Here is a 16,638-nt window from a genome sequence, read left to right as displayed (position 1 = left end):
CCGCCACCGCCACCGCCACCGAAGAGAATGAGATAAGGACAGAAATGAGAGAATGTGAAAACTCTTTGATAATCTGAGAAGTGCAACCCAAGCATTAGGAGATGTCATTTCTGCCGGGCCGGGTGGGTGGGAGGGGCTCATGAGTCAAAGGCCCGCACTCCCAAACTCACCCCCAGACCTGGACTGCTCAGAGTCACCACCCAGGCCTGTTCTTTTGCCACTTTTTGTCATCCGGTTCCAGGGTGTCAGGAGGCTGCAGTGAGTGAGTGTGTGTGTGTGTGTGTGTGTAGGGAGGGTCACAGCCCCACCACCTCTTAACTACGGAGACTTGGACAGGTGACTTAACCTCTCGGAGCCTCAGTTTCCCCACAGTCAAATAGAGATCTGTCACCTCTGCGGTTCTTGGCTCAGATACAGAGACCCAGTGAGCGGTGACAGCGGAGGTCAGCCAAGGATAAGAGAAACCATATCAGTTACTGGCACTGTTCATTCCTGATCTCACGTCATCTGTGGGAGGCCATCACCCCATTTCACAGCAGAGAAAACTGAGGCTCAGAAGTGGTAACTTGCCCAAGGTGTCCCAGTGGGTAGATGGCCAAGCCAGCATTGGAGCCTTGTCTCCAGCACCCCACCCCCACCCCCAGCCCTCATTCTTCAACAAGAGAACCTCAGCTGCTCCAAAGCGATGTGGGGGGGGAGGTGATGAGTAGGTAACTGCAAGCCCCCCAATGTGAGTGGCCCGAATGGGCCTGTGCCCGGAAGCCCTAGGAGCCATGCAGTTGGTTGGGGCGGGGGGCCGGGGGGAGCAACCTCTACTAGGGAACCAGTGAGCCCGGGGGCAGAGTTCTGAGAAATAAGTTTTATTAGCTTCTTAATGACTTTACAAGCTGGAAAGTGTTTGCCTGGCATGTTCCCTCCCTGCTAGGGGCGACCTGTGCCTCCAGAAATGAGGGCCACCAGGCCCTGTCCCCAGTGTGTGGAGGCAAAGGATCCAGGGCAGCCCCGGGCCTGACTTCTGGCCGAGGGACGCTGGGCAAGGTGCTTCCGTCTTCGTAAGATGTGGCGAGGCTTTGGCTGTCGTCTGCCTGTGCTCCCGGGGTGAGCCCTAGCCAGTGGCGACAAGGGCATCTAGATGTCAGACCCCCGGGCGGCTACTCAGCATCTTAAGCGTAAACAAAGGGTGGCCCAGAGATGTTTAGTGACTTGCCCAAGATCACACAGCTGTCAGGGCTGCGCCTAAGACCCTGTCCCCAGTTGGACCGTGGCGTCACTGTCTGGAGCCAGGCCACAAGGCAGGTGGAAGTTGGGTGGACCCCACCATTGCAGACACAAGACAGCCCTGCTCAGGGCACCGAGGGTGATGGAGTCTGGAAACTGCCTGGTGGCACTCGGCGTCAGGGGCCCCCAGCAGGAGTGAAGCGGGCCTTCGCTGCTCCCCAACCCATGCAGCGCCCCATCCTTCCCCCAACCAGAGTGTGCGCTAGGCCTCTGCCAGTTCCGGGGGCCGCTGAGGACCCAACTCCTTGCACCCCAAGACCCCGAGAGGCAAATCTTCATGCATGTTTGGAGCAAAGTCCCGTTTGTGGCGCTCGGCGGTACGGACTCCTCCTGTAACCTGGTCTCTGGCTGGAGAAGGACCGAGGCCCACTGGGCCCCCAGGGGCCGCTTCTGACTCCGCCCTTCACTGCAGTGCTCAGGGAGCGGTAGAGCTGGCGTGGACTGCGCCACCTTCGCGGAGGAGGCTGGGCTGCAGGGCACAGCATCCGGGCCACTTCCCTCCGACGCCCCAGGCCACAGCTGTCCCCAGGGGACTGAGAGCTGCTGCTGCTGCTTGCCCGGGGGCAGGACACCTGTATCCTTGCTCAGCTGCTGTCCCCTTGTGCTCCCAGTTTTCGGGGAATGGGGGCAGGTGAGCTTCCACCAGCAACTTCTAGAGTCTAGAGGGTCCCAGAGGGGCCTTTGGGCAGGCACCGTGGTGGGCAGGGCCCAGCACTGTGTCCAATGAGGGACACCTGGTGCCCGTCCCTGTGTGTTGCCAGCAGCCGCAGCATCTTAGGATATGAGGACCTGGGGCTCAGGTATTCCCACCTCAGCTGGCCTCCTGGACCCCGGGAGCCCCACAGAGGATGGGGCGTTCACACCTCAGCCCCACAGGTGTATGATCCCGGGAAAGCCTGCTCCATGGTGCAGAGAGGGGCACTGCGGTCTGAGCCGCTCTGAGAACGGGGCAGCCCCCCCTTCCCTGCCCCCCGCCACGCGCACACCCTGCTCTTGGCAGCGCCCGGGAACCCGGCGCCCGCTTCCGTGTCTGTGGTTGACCACGCCGCCCGAGCCGCTCTAACTGGGTCAAGGGGAGCCCAGAACCCGGGGTCCGATGGGGAAAAACGGGTGGGTCACCAAGCCCCTGAACCTAGGTCTCCAGTTTTGCCTGCTGAACTGAGTTTGCGCAAAGCCTTTAAAGGGGCGGGGTTTGAACTACGGGGCTCCCCCCATGCAGCGGGTGCCAGCCCGCGGGCCAGGCGGTCCTGGGTTTCCTCTCCCTGGGGGGCAGCTGGGCTGAAGCGCCCGGGCCAGTGCAGTGTGTGCAGTCTGTGTGTGTGCAGTGCGTTGTCTGCCAACCAGCACCTCTGGGAAGTGGGTGCTTGCCAGGGGGGAGGGAGGGAGGGAGACGGAAGCTTCTGTTTGGCTTCTGTTGACAGTCCCTTTCGTCCTCTGCCTTCTCCGACTCCCATGACTGGCCTTCAGCCTCCAGCTGGGACAGTCTGCTTCTTTCCCACTTTTCGCCTTCCCGGATCCTGTCCCCAGACCCTCGGCCAGCCTTTTTGGCACTGTTCTGCCCTTTGCTTCTGTCCCCACTCCCTTTCGCCAGGGCTGAGAGGTGTGCAGGCAGGGGTGAGTCACTGGCTGCGCAGGCGGTGCGGGGACGTATAGGGAGACCAGGTTAGGCAACGGCCTTTATATAAGCTGCTCCTTCCGGGTACTGGGGCGGAGGGTGGGGGGCTGGAGCCATGCCCCAAGGTCAGCAGAACCAGGATTTTCACTGGGGACCGTACAGCGGGTGAGGGCCAGCTTCCTCTTTGTAGCTTTCTAAAAACGACTGGTTCCCAGAAAGGCTGTAGGGAGGGAAAATCGAGTTTCAGTTTCTGTGGCAGGGAAGCAGGGAGAGAGGCCACTTCCTCGCCCCCAGCCCTCCGCCTGTCATCCTGTGAGTCAGCAGAGGACAGACAGGCTCCCAGCAGCCCCAGCCTCCTCCCTCCCTGCCTGCCGGGGTGCCCGCTCGCCCGCAGCTAGGCGCCCCGGCCAGCTGGAAGTAACTTCTTCACTTTCTCAGTTCAGTGGACCTGAGCCCTACCCATGGGTGTTCCCTAAACTTCCTGATCTTCTTATCCGGTGGCTAATAATGGTCTGCCTCTTTCCTCTCTGGAGGGACTGCTCACCGCTGTCAAAGGGCCCCTCCTCCTCCTCTGTCCCCATTCTGGCCTCGGGCGGTCTGCACCCTCCTGGCTGTGGCTGACGTGCTTGGAGCCTGGAGGTTGTGGGGACCAGGGAGGCTTCTGAAACCTGCCAGTCTCCTCCATGCAGGTGAAATTGCGCCTGGGGCCAGGCCGAGCTGGTGGTGGGACCCTCCAGCACCCTGCCGGGAGCGCACAGGAGTGCTGGTGGGGACCTCCCTGGGGGACGGGACACCTTGCAGATCAGGGCTTAGCTGGCAGTGCCCAACCCCACCCTTGGTGGGGAAACCGGATTCTCCTGTGGCATCAGCAAGTGGGTTCTGAGTCTGCAGTTCTGTCACATGTGCCTGGTCCCGGCCGCTACTGGCTGTGAGGACTCCAGGGTTACAGACTGGGTAGGGTGCCTCAACTTATGACCCGGGGGTGATCTGAATGCTGCACTTCCCTTTTTCTGTGGACCTGCCCCACCCCCACCGTGAGCCCCGTCCCTTCACCTAGACTCCTTAGGGGTCTCCTAATTACTCTGGGTTTGGGGCTGAAGGCCCTTTTGGGGGAGGGCCCCACCAAGGCCAGGATCTAGCTTGGGCAGGTGGCAGTGGCTTGGTCAGGTGGGGCAGGCCCTCAGACCTCCCCCCACCCCACCCATGGGCTGGGCGAGGTGGCAGGCCAGGGGTCTTAGAGCAGCGGATGTGACTGTGGGTCAGGAGGAAGCCTGGTCCCAGGATGTCACAATTTCCTGCAGAGCAAGCACTTCTGGGGTGCAGGAGATAAGTGTTGGGCGGGGTGCTCTCGAAGCTCCAGCACTCCTTCTGCCTGGTCACTGCCTCCTGGGCCCATCCACGCCCTGGACTTGGGGGAAGCAGGCGCCCAGCGTGGGTATGAGCACCCCTGCACGCCAGCTGCCCCCCAGCCCTCACGCCCTGAGCCCGGAGGAGGACACGGGGCTTCTGGTACTCCAGCCTGCCGTTTCTGCGTGGGCTGGGGGCATGTGGTCTGGGGAGCAGACCCTCCCTCCACAGCAGAGAGGGTCTGGGGGAAAGCGCTGTCTTTATGCCAAATGCGTGGGGGTCCTGGGGGTCAAAGCCGGACCATCGCCTGTTCCGTTCCCTCGTTTAACAAGGAGGCTGAGGTGGGCAGGGATGGGGGGCGCTGCTTACAGGCCAGGACTGCCCTACGGAGGTGCACAGCATTGCTCCCCTGGTACCACACCCTTCCCCCCACCCCACCCCCCGAACTCTGCTCTCTAGGGCCAGGCCACTTCTCCTCGGGACCCCTTGGGGCCAGTCCCATCTCCCCAGTCCTTCAGCTGGGGTCGTGTCTGCCTTTTTTCCTATCAGGAGGTCAGCACAGATGCCACCAGCAGCACAGTGAGTCCCAGCCAGGGGTAGTATGGCCTTGGGATGTGGGGAGCTGGCTGGAGAGTCTAGGCTGTGCCTGGGAGGGGGGACAGAAGGTCCACTGGGGATTCATTCTAAGACAGTGTCCTCCATCCTCAGCCCTGCACTGGTCACAGAGCCAGAGCAGGGCAGGCAGTGCTCAGTGGAGCCTTCCAGAGGGGCCTGTGTCCTGGGCTGGCTGCAAGACTGGGGGTGACAGGTTTCTGTCCAAGGTGGACTGACCATCCGTAGTCATGCATGTGCCCGCCCTCTCACCTGTGTGTCAGACCGTGTGCTGCCCAGGGTTGTGGGGACGCTTACAAGTAGGCAGATGTCTGTAGGATGCTATGAGAGCACATGGGAAAGTGGTTGATTCTATCTGGTGGTGACAGGGTGGGCTTCCTGGAGGAGGTGACATTTTTACCTTCCTTAAAGCAACTGGTAGGTGTTGGCCAGGCAGACTCGGTGGAGCCTGGTGTGCCAGATGTAGGGCCTCAGATAATGGGAGGTGGGAGCTGCAGGGGGACGTGGCATGTCGGGGTTGGGGTGGGGGAGTGGGCCATAGGGCAGATTCTGAAGGGCACAGGGTGCTGACTCCAGGGATGTCTGTTCAGCTCTGAGTCCCAGAAGGATCATACCTTGGTGACCTTATCAGAGCTCGGGCCTGGCAGCCCCCCACCCCCACCCTCAGCCTTCCTCCGCTGCCTCCTTCCTTGGTGCCACTTTCCCAAGGTGATGCCTGCCTGATGCCCTCTCACTGCACCCTGGTCCCAGAGGAGGCCAAGCTAGGGAACGTTCCACACAGGGGCCCCAGGCGAGGCTGTTGTCTTGGAGCTGTCTCTAGAGCGGGCTCAGAGTGGCATCGGCTCCCAGGACTCCGAGGAGTCAGCCTGCCCAACGCTGAGGACCGTCAGCTTGTGATCACCCTCGGCCAGTCTGCCCTGGGGCGTGGGGTCAGGACTCCAGCAATTGGGGAACGAGGGAAGGATGCCCAAATCTGTTGGTCAAGCCTTAAACGAAGTAGGAAGTGTCCCGAGCCCCAGCTCTGCCTTGGACCACCTCGCCCCGCCCTGGGGCCCCCTCCACCCCCAGAGTCACCTGCCCCCAGCCTCTGGTTCACCCCACGGCAGCTCCTCTGGGGACCCAGGCCTCTGAAGAACTCAGTTTGCAAAGCGCTCGGCTCCTGACCGAGTTTCTCTGTGAGGTGGACTTTCCATTCTGCCTCCCTGTTGGGGGCCTTCCAGCCCCACGTGTACCCCAGCTTTAGGGAGAGTAGGGGCCACCAGTTTCCCAAGTAGACCTCAGGCCCTGGCTCCAGAGCGCCCCACGTCCCAGCTGCCCCGCCTCCTGGCTGTGTGAGCGTGGACAAGTGACTTTGCTCCTCTGAGCCGCCGTTCCCCTCCCACAGCGAAAGCGAGGATGACGTCTGCCTTGAGAGGGTGCTGAGGACAAAGTTGGGTAGCACGGGAAGGGCCAGCGAGGCCCGGCACACCTAAGGGCTGGGCCCTGCCCTGTCCCCGACAGCCCTCGGGGCTCTACTCGGGGAGGACCTGCCGCGTGCCCGGCTATGTCGGCAGGGTACAGCAGGACTTCTCAGAAGTGGAGAGGCACGCCACCGAGTCGTTTAATTTTACATCAGGTGGATTTCAGCTCCAGAAATTAATGAACCAGAACAGCAGTAACGCGGCCTTAAATCTCTGGTTTATTCTAATCCAAGAGAAATCTTCATCAGAAGGCAGCCAATAATTCCTGGTGGTGGTGGTGGTTTAAGTTAAATATTTCTAGGATAGTTATAGTCAAACAAACTAGAAGGACCATCTTGATTTTGGTTCCCAGCCCAGAGCAGGAATTTCTAGATGTTTTTTTTGTTGGTTTTTTTGTTTTGTTTTGTTTTGTTTTGTTTTTGTTAAACGCCCAGAGACTGGAGCCCCTGGCTGCCTGTCCCCCCCGCCCTCCCGAGTGCCCAGCTCATTGGCACGAGGGACCCTGACCCCAGTGGAGGAAGCGAGCATCCTTCGAATCCCTCAGCGCGAGGCCAGTGGAGTTATCCCCACCTCACAGATGAGGACGCTGAGGTCGGGGAGGTGTTGGGACGCGGTGGTCCTGACGTGACCTTTCTCACAGGCTCTGAGCACCAAGGGAGCTGCCCGCTTGACCTGGAGCCTCCTGTCCATCTTTCCACCTGTCTCTGCCCACATCCTCCTCTCCAGAGAGCTGAAGCTTGACCCAGAGCGTCTGCACAGAGTGAAGAAAGGACTAGAATATGCCCTAGAGACCTCCGCAACAGATCCAGGAAGCCGCGAGCTGAGCCCAGACTCTGCAGGTAGGAAGCTGGGTAGCTGGAGGGGCTGGCTGCTGTGCTGTTTGCTTTTCGACACATACGTGGGGTTGCCACCTGTGGACCAGTACCCTTCTGGCAGTGGCGGCGCGGCAGTGACTATGCAGTGGCTGCTTCAGGCAGTCAGGGACGGCTCCTCGGAGGAGGCGGCGCGCAAGCTGGAACCAGAATGATGAGAAGGAGCCACGTACTATGCTGCGTGCTGATCCGATCTGGAGACGGAGGGACCGGCATGGGCAGAGGCCCAACATTTAGGGAGCACTTACTTGAGATGTTTTATAAACACATTTATAATTCACATTTAATTCATATAATTCACATAAATTCATCCTTTTAAAGCATACAGTTCAGTGGTTTTTAGTCTATTCACAGGTACGTGTAACCATCACGACGGTCAGTTTTAGAACATGAGACATCACCTGTCGCCCCTCCCAGTGTCCCCCCAGCCCTGAGCACTCACTCTTCTGTCTGTAGATCTGCCTAGTCCACACGCTCACGTGACCAGCATCCTGCAGTGTGTGGCCTTTGTGTCTGTCCGCTTTCACTGGGCACGACATCCTCAAGGTTCACCCGTGTCATAGCGTGTCAGCGCGTCAGTCCCCGTTTGCGGCTGAGTACTCTTCCCGCATGTGGACGTAGCACGTGTTGTCTGTCTGTCGATGGGTGTATTCGGGTCGCTCCCACCTTTTGGCTCTGATGAACACGTGGCTGTGAACACACCTGAACAAGCTTCTGTGTGGACGAGCTGCCTGAGCGTGTGTCATGCGTTCACTCAGTGACCAGGAGGAAGGAAGTTATTCTCCCTGTCGTAGGTGAGGATGTGGGGGACCCACGGTCAGGTGCAGGCTGCCGGGCTCTGGTCTGTGCTTTTGGCCACAAACCCCAGCACCTCCCAGCAGAGCTTGGCAGGTAGGGGATAATGAGGGGACCACAGTGGCCAGGTGGTCAGGAGTGGGGAGACCGCCACGCAGGGCCCAGGGGCCCCAGTGAGAAGTCTAGGCTTTAGCGTACGTGAGAACAGGACATCCTGGGACAGTGTTGAGCAGGGAGTTTCGTGATGTGATTCGCGCTTTTAAAAGCTGACTTCTGCTGCTGCGTGGAGAACAGTCATGGAGGTGGGGGCTTGAGGAGCAGCAGATAGAGGAGTCAGGAGGCCACTGTGATCCTTCGGGTGAGAGAAAGTGGTGACTCCCGGTGGGGGCCAGGTAGGGACGGAGGAGACGGGCAGATTTGGAACGCGTGGCTCCTGCACAGCCCTGCCGTCCCACACCTTGGCCCCACGTGCCCGTGGCTGGAGGGCTCCCGTGTGACTCTCCCCCCCGTCTTGCACACCCAGAGTCGGCACCCACGCTGGAAGACGAGTGTGGGGTCCCTGGCCTTGTACAGGGCGCAAAGAAACCAGACCCGCCCCTGGAGCTTTGGGATGTGAGGCGAAGAAGGGGCTGAGGACTTTAGCGAGAAAAAGGTCCCAGGGCAGAGCGAGGGAAGGAGTGGAGGAATAGAACAGGCGGAGGGTATTGATTCTCGTGAGCTCAGAGGGGAGGCGGGGCTTGGAGCCTGGGGTGCGTTTACCCAGATGGGGGTAAATTGCTACCATCTCTCGGCAGGGCCATTTGGCAAGATCTGTGTCGATTCACGATGCCCTCCCTCCTCAGCCCGGCAGTTCTGCTCCCAGCGCTGTGGACTGTGCCGGTGCTCGGACCGTCCAGGCGAGTGTCCGTTAACACTGGACGCGAGTCTGAAATGCTGGAAACATCCTAAATAGCCACCAATCTGGAATTAAGTACATCTTGATACATTCCACTCGGCGAAACGTTCGCAGTTGTCAGGAAAGATGAGGTAGATCTGCCTGGAAGTGTTGATGGGACAGTGTGCAGAAGGCAAGGTGTGAGTGTGTCCCGGTCAGGTGCGGAGAGGCTTCTGGAAGGACCGGCGCACAGTTCTTTGCCGGAGGATGAGCGACAGGCAGGCCATGAATTCACTCTCTGCTTTATAGTCTTCTGCATCTTTTTTTTTTTTTTTTAATTTTGTTAAGAGCATGTATCACTTTTTATCATGAGGATAGACTATTTTTCATCTGTGAAAAGAAAAAAAGCACCTGACAGGTGTCGGATTCCGTTACCTTGGGAGAAGGAACTGGGCAGCCACAAAGCACAGGGACAGATGGCTTTCAAGTCTATCTGAGAATTAGGCCGAGTTGCCACTCCCTCCCCCCGCAGCCCAGGGACTGCTCTGTGCACAGTGGTGGGCCCCTGTTTGTGGCCTGGTGCACCAGATTGCACCTGAGCCTTCTCCTTGTCCTCCCCCAAGACTTGCCCCTGGCGGCCAAGGTCACTGCTCTGCATCCTTTGCCCTCCTGCGTGTGGTCCTTGCCTGAGCAGAGACCAGATATGGAACAATGTAGGGAGCCGAGGACTCCTCAGACCCTACTGGTCTGGAATGCGAATGGAGGACAGAAATAGCCGTTCTTGCTGTAGCCTGCTCAGCCAGATTTGGTCTCTGCCACATGGTTTAGTGTCCGGAGTTAGGCGAGAACCAAGTGTTTACAGGTTGTTTTCAGCCTGGTCTGCCCACACTGGCACCTGGGTCCTCATGGCCCCTTCAGTTCTGCCAATCTCAGCACACCTGTGCCCCGTCTCCCCGTCTCCATTCCAGCCGCCCTGCCCCCCTGCCCACCATGGCCTCCGCTGACAAGAATGGCGAGAGTGTCTCCTCGGTGTCCAGCAGCCGCCTACAGAGCCGGAAGCCCCCTAATCTGTCCATCACCATCCCGCCGCCTGAGACCTCAGCCCCTGACGAGCACACCAGCATGTTGCCCCAGGTAAGCAGGCGGCCCGGGGGCTCACTGCCCTGCCACAGGTGACAGGAGGCCCCGTCTGTCTTCCTGAGCCCCTGACTCAGGCCTGTACCCCTCCTTCCTGGCCCCAGATGTCACAGGGAGTAGGCCTTGAGCTCAGGCACTTCATCTCAGGGCTGGCCGGGACTTGGGTGATGGGCACCTGCGTCTTCAGCCTCAGCAGCCTGGCCTCACAGCGCCTGGCACCTCAGACGGTGTGGAAACGAAGCAGCAGGCTGGACCGCTGGCCATCAAGAGCGCATCGGAGACGAGCCCGAAGCAGCGTGGGCTCCCACGCAGGCTGGGACATAAAGGGGGCTGCGTCAGTGCCGCCCGCTCACCCCAGGGGCTCTCCGAGCGTCACGGCGTGACGAAGGAGCCCTGAACGCGGCGTTGGGAAAGTACATGCTAGGGTTTGCTGGAAAACATTCGGAAACAGTGATTTTACATTCAGAGCCAAAGCAGCTCGCAGGTGTAAATTGGAGTTGATGTTCATTCTCTCAGGGTTTCACATGGGGAGCCAAAGAAGACCCAGCCCAGGACCTGGGTCTGTGAAGTCACTGTGCACCTGTGCACGCACGCCCACCGTCTGTCCTCCACCCCTGCCCCCCTCTGCAGAGGCCCAGGAACCCAGCCTACTTGAAGAGCATCAGCCTCCAGGAGCCGCGGGGACGATGGCAGGACAGCAGCTCCGAGAAGCAGCCTGGCTTCCGCCGCCAGGCTTCCCTGTCTCAGAGCATCCGCAAGTGAGCACCCCGCCTGTCCCGCCCGACCACCCCCCAGTGGACCTGCAGATTCTCGGCACCCAGATCTTGGCTGCCCCTGCTCCCCGTGTCCCGGTTCTAGAAATTGTAGGAGGCAGGCATCGGTGAGCAGCTTCTCCCTGCAGGGGTGGATGTGGGATCCTAACACCACGTTACTGGGGGGAAGCCGAGGCCCTGGGGGCCACGTGCCTTCTAGAAGGTCACAGTGTGGATTCGAGGAGCTGGAGGTGGGTCACTGCCCCTCGGAGAGGCTCCCAGAGGCCTTCCCGGCCCAGCTCCTCCCGCTCTGCGAACCAGAGGCTCTGCACGCACACATTCCCGTCACCTCACATCGACCCTGCGCGGGCACGCGGCCCGTCGTCCCCGTGGTGGCTGCGCTGCCGTGCGTATGCGTGCGCACGCCCACCGTCGCTGTCCCGCAGGGGGACCGCCCAGTGGTTCGGGGTCAGCGACGACTGGGAGGGGAAGCGGCAGCACTGGCAGCGCCGGAGCCTGCACCACTGCAGCGTCCGCTACGGCCGCCTCAAGGCCTCGTGCCAGAGGGACCTGGAGTCCCCCAGCCAGGAGGTGCCTTCCTTCCAGGGCGCCGAGTCCCCGAAGCCCTGCAAGATGCCCAAGGTCGGCTGCATCGGAGGGTCGAGGGGGTGGCAAGCGACCTCGCCCGGGGGGCCAGCTGGCGTTGCTCACGGCCGCCCTCCCTCCCAGATCGTGGATCCGCTGGCCCGAGGCCGGGCATTCCGCCACCCCGACGAGGTGGACCGGCCCCACGCCCCGCACCCACCGCTGACCCCGGGCGTCCTGTCCCTCACCTCCTTCACCAGCGTCCGCTCCGGCTACTCCCACCTGCCTCGCCGCAAGAGGGTGTCTGTGGCCCACATGAGCTTTCAAGCTGCTGCCGCCCTCCTCAAGGTGAGGGGCCTCCCGGCCCCACCCTCTCCCCGCGAGCAGCCCCTAAGAGCTCACCCAGGCGCCTTCCTGTGTGTGTGCCCAGCGCAGTGGACGATGCCTAGAATCTCTGGAGACAGGGGGCCCTGCAGCCTCCAGGAGCCGTGGGGACTCCTGTCCTAGCCCCTGTCCTAGCCCCAGTCCCCTCCTGAGCCCCGGCCGCCCCTCTAGTGTGGGAAACTGGTCTCTGCTCAGACACACAAGCTGGGAAAGCAGATGAGACGTGCAGTTAGTGCTCGTCGCCCACGTTTCCCAAGCCCGTGTTACGTGCTGGGCACGGGAGCTGCAGAGTGAAATGAGCCACGAGCCAGTGTCACCGCCTTAGAAGGGCCCCCGGCCCAGGTGAGGGCGATGTCGTCATTCAGCGTGATAAGTACAGGGCCCACCCAGAGGAGGTGCCACTCCGTCTGGTCTGGGAGAGGGACTGGTGTCGGAGAAGGCACTTGAGCTGAGCCCAGAAAAGTAAGGGTGCTTTCCAGGAAAGGAAGGGAGGGAACAGCATTCCCGGTAGAGGGAATAGCCTGTGCAAAGGCCTGGAGGTAGGAGGGGGGCGTGGCACTTTGGGGGAGTGGCAGGTGGTTCCTTGTGGTTTCAGTGGGGTAGTTTTAGTTACAAGAGGAGTGGCAAGAGACAGGGTCGAGAGCTGGGCAGGGGCCTGATGTGCTGAGCTGAGAAGCCAGGACTGGAGGGAGCTGGCCTGAGCCTTGGGAGTTAGGGTACAGATGGGTGGCGGGGTGCCAGCTGCTGGGGAGACGATAACAGCAAACTGGATGTGTCCAGGGCGGTGGAGATGCTGGGCCTGTTCCCGGCCTTCTCTCCCAGGTACTCCATGCTCTGGGTCAGGTCCTGCCTTCCAGGGCACTGTCCCCAGGGGGGTGAGCTTGACGATTCCTTTGCTGTCGGGGGAGCCTAACCTGAGCCAGATGCTTGTGCCTCTGCCCTGTGCACAGGGGCGCTCGGTGCTGGATGCCACTGGACAGCGGTGCCCGGTGGTCAAACGCAGCTTCGCCTATCCCAGCTTCCTGGAGGAAGACGCCGTTGATGGTGCAGACACGTTTGACTCCTCGTTTTTTAGTAAGGCAAGCATGGGGTGCGGGCCCTTCGGGCAGGGGGACGGGGTGGCCTGGGAGCTAGGAGAGGTGACCTGGCCTTGACCGTGCTGTGCCAGATGCCCCTGAGAGATCCAAAGGCCCGTCGGTGGGATGGGGCGTACCACCTTGCGGAGCTCGTGGGCCCCCGTCTTTCTGTCGGGTAAAGCGAGGACCTGGGGGTGGGACGGGGTGCCGGCCAGGAAGGTCACCATCATGGCCGACACACACGAGCACTTTCACTTTCCTCCCAAAGAGCCTGCCTGTCCTGCCCTCGAACTGAGCTGCTAGGGGCAGTGTTGGGGACAGTGACTCCTCACGTGGTCTCTTCCTGTGTCTCCCACTCCACCCCCACCCCAGGAAGAAATGAGCTCCATGGCAGATGATGTGTTTGAGTCTCCCCCACTCTCCGCCAGCTACTTCCGGGGGATCCCACACTCGGCCTCGCCGGTCTCCCCCGATGGGGTGCAGGTCCCTCTGTGAGTTCTGGGCAGTCGCTCCTGCAGGCGGAGGGGCGGGGGGCACAGCCGCAGAGAGGCTCCCCTGGCCACAGGCTCCTCCGGGCTGTGTGTGGGGTGAGCATCGGGCTGAGAGCCGCCGTCCCCGGCAGGAAGGAGCAGGGCCGTGCCCCGGCCCCCAGGGCCAAGCGCGGCAGGCGCATCGCCTCCAAGGTGAAGCACTTTGCCTTCGACCGCCAGAAGCGGCACTACGGCTTGGGCGTGGTGGGCAACTGGCTGAATCGCAGCTACCGCCGCAGCATCAGCAGCACCGTGCAGCGGCAGCTGGAGAACTTCGACAGCCACCGGTGAGCCGGAGGGGCCCCGTCCTGGGGCCTGTCCCCTCCCCGAGCGTGAGCGTCACCCGGGAGGGGTCCTCGGGCGCTCGCTGCCTCCGCTCCACGCTTTCCTAGCTCCCGGGCAGCAGTCCGGCAACAAGCGTTCACACAGGCCCTGCAACAGCGTTAGCAGAGGGCGGGGCGAGGGCGGGGTAGGTCAGGGGGGCAGCGAGAAGCTGTAACCGTGAGGGAGGGCTCCGTGGGGGGAGACACACACAGGAGGACCTTGGGGAAAGCTAGAGGATCGGGGACGGGCAGTTCTTGCAGAATGGACGATCACAGTGACCCGATAGATGGTAGACCCCAAATTACAAAAAAAAAATCAGGTAATAACAGGCCTGGTCCGTGTCCTGGAGGAGGAGGACAGAATGGGAGGGAACAGCTTGGGGGCAGGGGTGCAGTCAGGATGAGCAGCAGTTAGCTGGCCGAAAACAGACGGGAAGAGCATCCATGGCAAAGAAGCATCCGTGAAAAGGCCCTGGGGCTGCAGGGAGCGGGGCGTGTTGCAGGAGCCGCAGGAGGGGAGGCCGGAGGCCGGGGAGGTGGACCTCGCAGCCAGTGGGAGGCGGCCGATGTTCAACTTCATCCCAAGGGCTGTGGGAAGCCATCCAAGGGTTTTAAACTGGGGGAGAGACACGCACAGGCGTGTTTTGAAAGTCGCCGTAGCGAGGGATGAGTTGCAGGAAGTGGAAGGGGAGGGCGGGAAGCCGCCGAAAGCTGAGCGGCTCTGCTGACCGCGCGAGGCCTCTGCCCCAGGCCCTACTTCACCTACTGGCTGACCTTCGTCCACATCGTCATCACCCTGCTGGTGATCGGCACCTATGGCATCGCGCCCGTGGGCTTCGCACAGCATGTCACCACCCAGCTGGTAAGTTGGGCTGAGGACAGCTCCGCCCCGGGGGTCCCAGCCTCCCTAGAGGCTTCCGTGTCATAGGCCACCCAACCCCTGCCGTGGCAACGGCCTGGCTCAGACAGGAAGCTGTGCTGGGCTCCTGTTGCTCTGCCCCTTGGCCCCTTCCCAGGGTCCCCGACGACCCCCAACCCTGGGACAGGAAAATGCCTGAGCCCCTCCCTCTGTCCCAGGTGCTCAGGAACAAAGGTGTGTATGAGAGCGTGAAGTATATCCAGCAGGAGAATTTCTGGATTGGCCCCAGCTCGGTGAGGGGCCTGGAGGGGACCAGAGTCTCAGCAGGGCACCCCTGTCGCCCCCTCCAGCTGGGCAGGGAGGGGATCAGCTTCCCCGGCAGCCCCCACCCCCCATCACGAGAGACTCAGCGGAGCCAGGGCTGGGCCCGAGCTCACTCCCTCCCCCCACAGATCGACTTGATCCACCTGGGGGCCAAGTTCTCGCCCTGCATCCGGAGGGACGGGCAGATCAAGCAGCTGGTGCTGCACGAGCGAGACCTGGAGCGGGGCTCGGGCTGCTGCGTCCAGAACGACCACTCGGGCTGCATCCAGACGCAGCGGAAGGACTGCTCGGTGGGGCAGGGGCCGCCATGGACCCCAGGCCCGCCAACCCCTGCACCGCGTCTGCTCGCCCTGGGGGAGGGGCCCTTTGAGGACAGTGACCATGTCCCCTCTTCCTTCCTCTGTCCCTCCCAGCCTCGTGCACCCCCATACACAGCCCTACACACATCTGTAAATGGCCCAGCACGGGGCAGGTGCCGACCTCCCCAGCCCGAGAAGTGGAAGCTGGGTCTTAGGACTGTCACCCAGGGGCGGGGGTCTGGGAGATGGGCATGTCCTGAAGGGTCCTCTGAACACAGTGGGGGTGGCCCTGTCCTGGCATGACCAGCCCACCTTTCTCCTCCAGGAGACACTGGCTACTTTCGTCAAGTGGCAAGATGACACCGGGCCCCCCATGGACAAGTCCGAGCTGGGCCAGAAGCGGACGTCAGGGGCTGTGTGTCACCAGGACCCCAGGTACAGCCCAGGGTCGACCTCGGCGGGGCTGAGACCGTGGAGTTGAGCATCGTTGTCTGTGCTCCCGCGGGGCCGCTGGCAGGTGGCCGTACAGGCCGGTGGTGCCACAGCCCCTCATTTTGCCCTCTGACCTCTGCCTCCAGAACCTGCGAGGAGCCAGCCTCCAGCGGCGCCCACATCTGGCCCGATGACATCACCAAGTGGCCCGTGAGTATCGGGGGTGGAGAGTGATTCGAGAAGGGCGGGGAGTGTACCCCTGCTGACACACAGGCCCACCCCCATTGACGACCTCCTCGCAGATCTGCACAGAGCAGGCCAAAAGTAACCACACGGGCTTCCTGCACATGGACTGCCAGATCAAGGGCCGCCCCTGCTGCATCGGCACCAAGGGCAGGTGAGCCTGCCGGGCCCCCCGCCCAGGCCTTCCCGTGCTCCTTGTCCGCCCCGGGGCCATCCGCGGTGTGAGCAGGACGGAGCGGGGCTGTCCCAGAGCCCAGGTCTCAACAGAGGGCCACCGCCTTTCTCGCGGGGGTGCCGGCTGTGGCCAGGTGCCAGCAGGGGGCCCAGGGCCCTGACACACCCCCTGCCCCCCCACCCCCCAGCTGCGAGATCACCACCAGGGAGTACTGCGAGTTCATGCATGGCTATTTCCACGAAGAGGCGACGCTCTGCTCCCAGGTGAGGCAGGGCCCGGCAGCGGCTGGGGTATGTGGCTCTGCCCACCGCATCAGGGCCTCCGACCCAGGCGGGTCCTAGGCGCTCACCCCCACACGCACTCGCCACCCCCAGGTGCACTGCTTGAATGAGGTGTGCGGGCTGCTGCCCTTCCTCAACCCCGAGGTCCCGGACCAGTTCTACAGGCTCTGGCTGTCCCTGTTCCTCCACGCTGGGTAAGCCTCCTTGCTGCCCACCCCCCAGACCCCGTGGGGGCTGCCCGCCCGGACCGCCAGTGGACGGGCGCCTGGGCCAGGGCACAGCCAGCACAACCCTCCAGACCCCACGGGCCGGCGGCCGTGGGTGGCCGCAGGAAGGCTGATGCCGGTGTGTGCCCCGCCCCAGCGTGGTGCACTGCTTTGTGTCC

The 16,638-nt window shown here is 62.0% G+C and overlaps 1 protein-coding gene across 1 annotated transcript in view; it reads left to right on the top strand.

Moving 5' to 3' along the window:
- RHBDF2 (rhomboid 5 homolog 2) overlaps positions 1-16,638 on the top strand; it is a 24,370-nt gene that overhangs the window by 5,581 nt on the left and 2,151 nt on the right. Inside the window, exons 2-18 of the mRNA XM_023531625.1 lie at positions 6,953-7,151; positions 9,822-9,987; positions 10,621-10,748; positions 11,189-11,384; positions 11,472-11,675; positions 12,662-12,790; positions 13,160-13,278; positions 13,410-13,604; positions 14,391-14,502; positions 14,718-14,792; positions 14,952-15,113; positions 15,448-15,557; positions 15,701-15,764; positions 15,857-15,951; positions 16,160-16,235; positions 16,347-16,447; positions 16,617-16,632. Coding sequence (XP_023387393.1) covers positions 9,844-9,987; positions 10,621-10,748; positions 11,189-11,384; positions 11,472-11,675; positions 12,662-12,790; positions 13,160-13,278; positions 13,410-13,604; positions 14,391-14,502; positions 14,718-14,792; positions 14,952-15,113; positions 15,448-15,557; positions 15,701-15,764; positions 15,857-15,951; positions 16,160-16,235; positions 16,347-16,447; positions 16,617-16,632 — 1,926 coding nt within the window. The 5' untranslated portion in view covers positions 6,953-7,151; positions 9,822-9,843. The remainder of the gene's footprint in view (positions 1-6,952; positions 7,152-9,821; positions 9,988-10,620; positions 10,749-11,188; positions 11,385-11,471; positions 11,676-12,661; positions 12,791-13,159; positions 13,279-13,409; positions 13,605-14,390; positions 14,503-14,717; positions 14,793-14,951; positions 15,114-15,447; positions 15,558-15,700; positions 15,765-15,856; positions 15,952-16,159; positions 16,236-16,346; positions 16,448-16,616; positions 16,633-16,638) is intronic.

The sequence above is a fragment of the Pteropus vampyrus genome, unplaced genomic scaffold (genome assembly GCF_000151845.1).
Source record: "Pteropus vampyrus isolate Shadow unplaced genomic scaffold, Pvam_2.0 Scaffold72, whole genome shotgun sequence".
NCBI lineage: Eukaryota > Metazoa > Chordata > Mammalia > Chiroptera > Pteropodidae > Pteropus > Pteropus vampyrus.
Note: the sequence above shows the minus strand (reverse complement) of the source record. Positions and strands in the feature narration are given on the sequence as shown.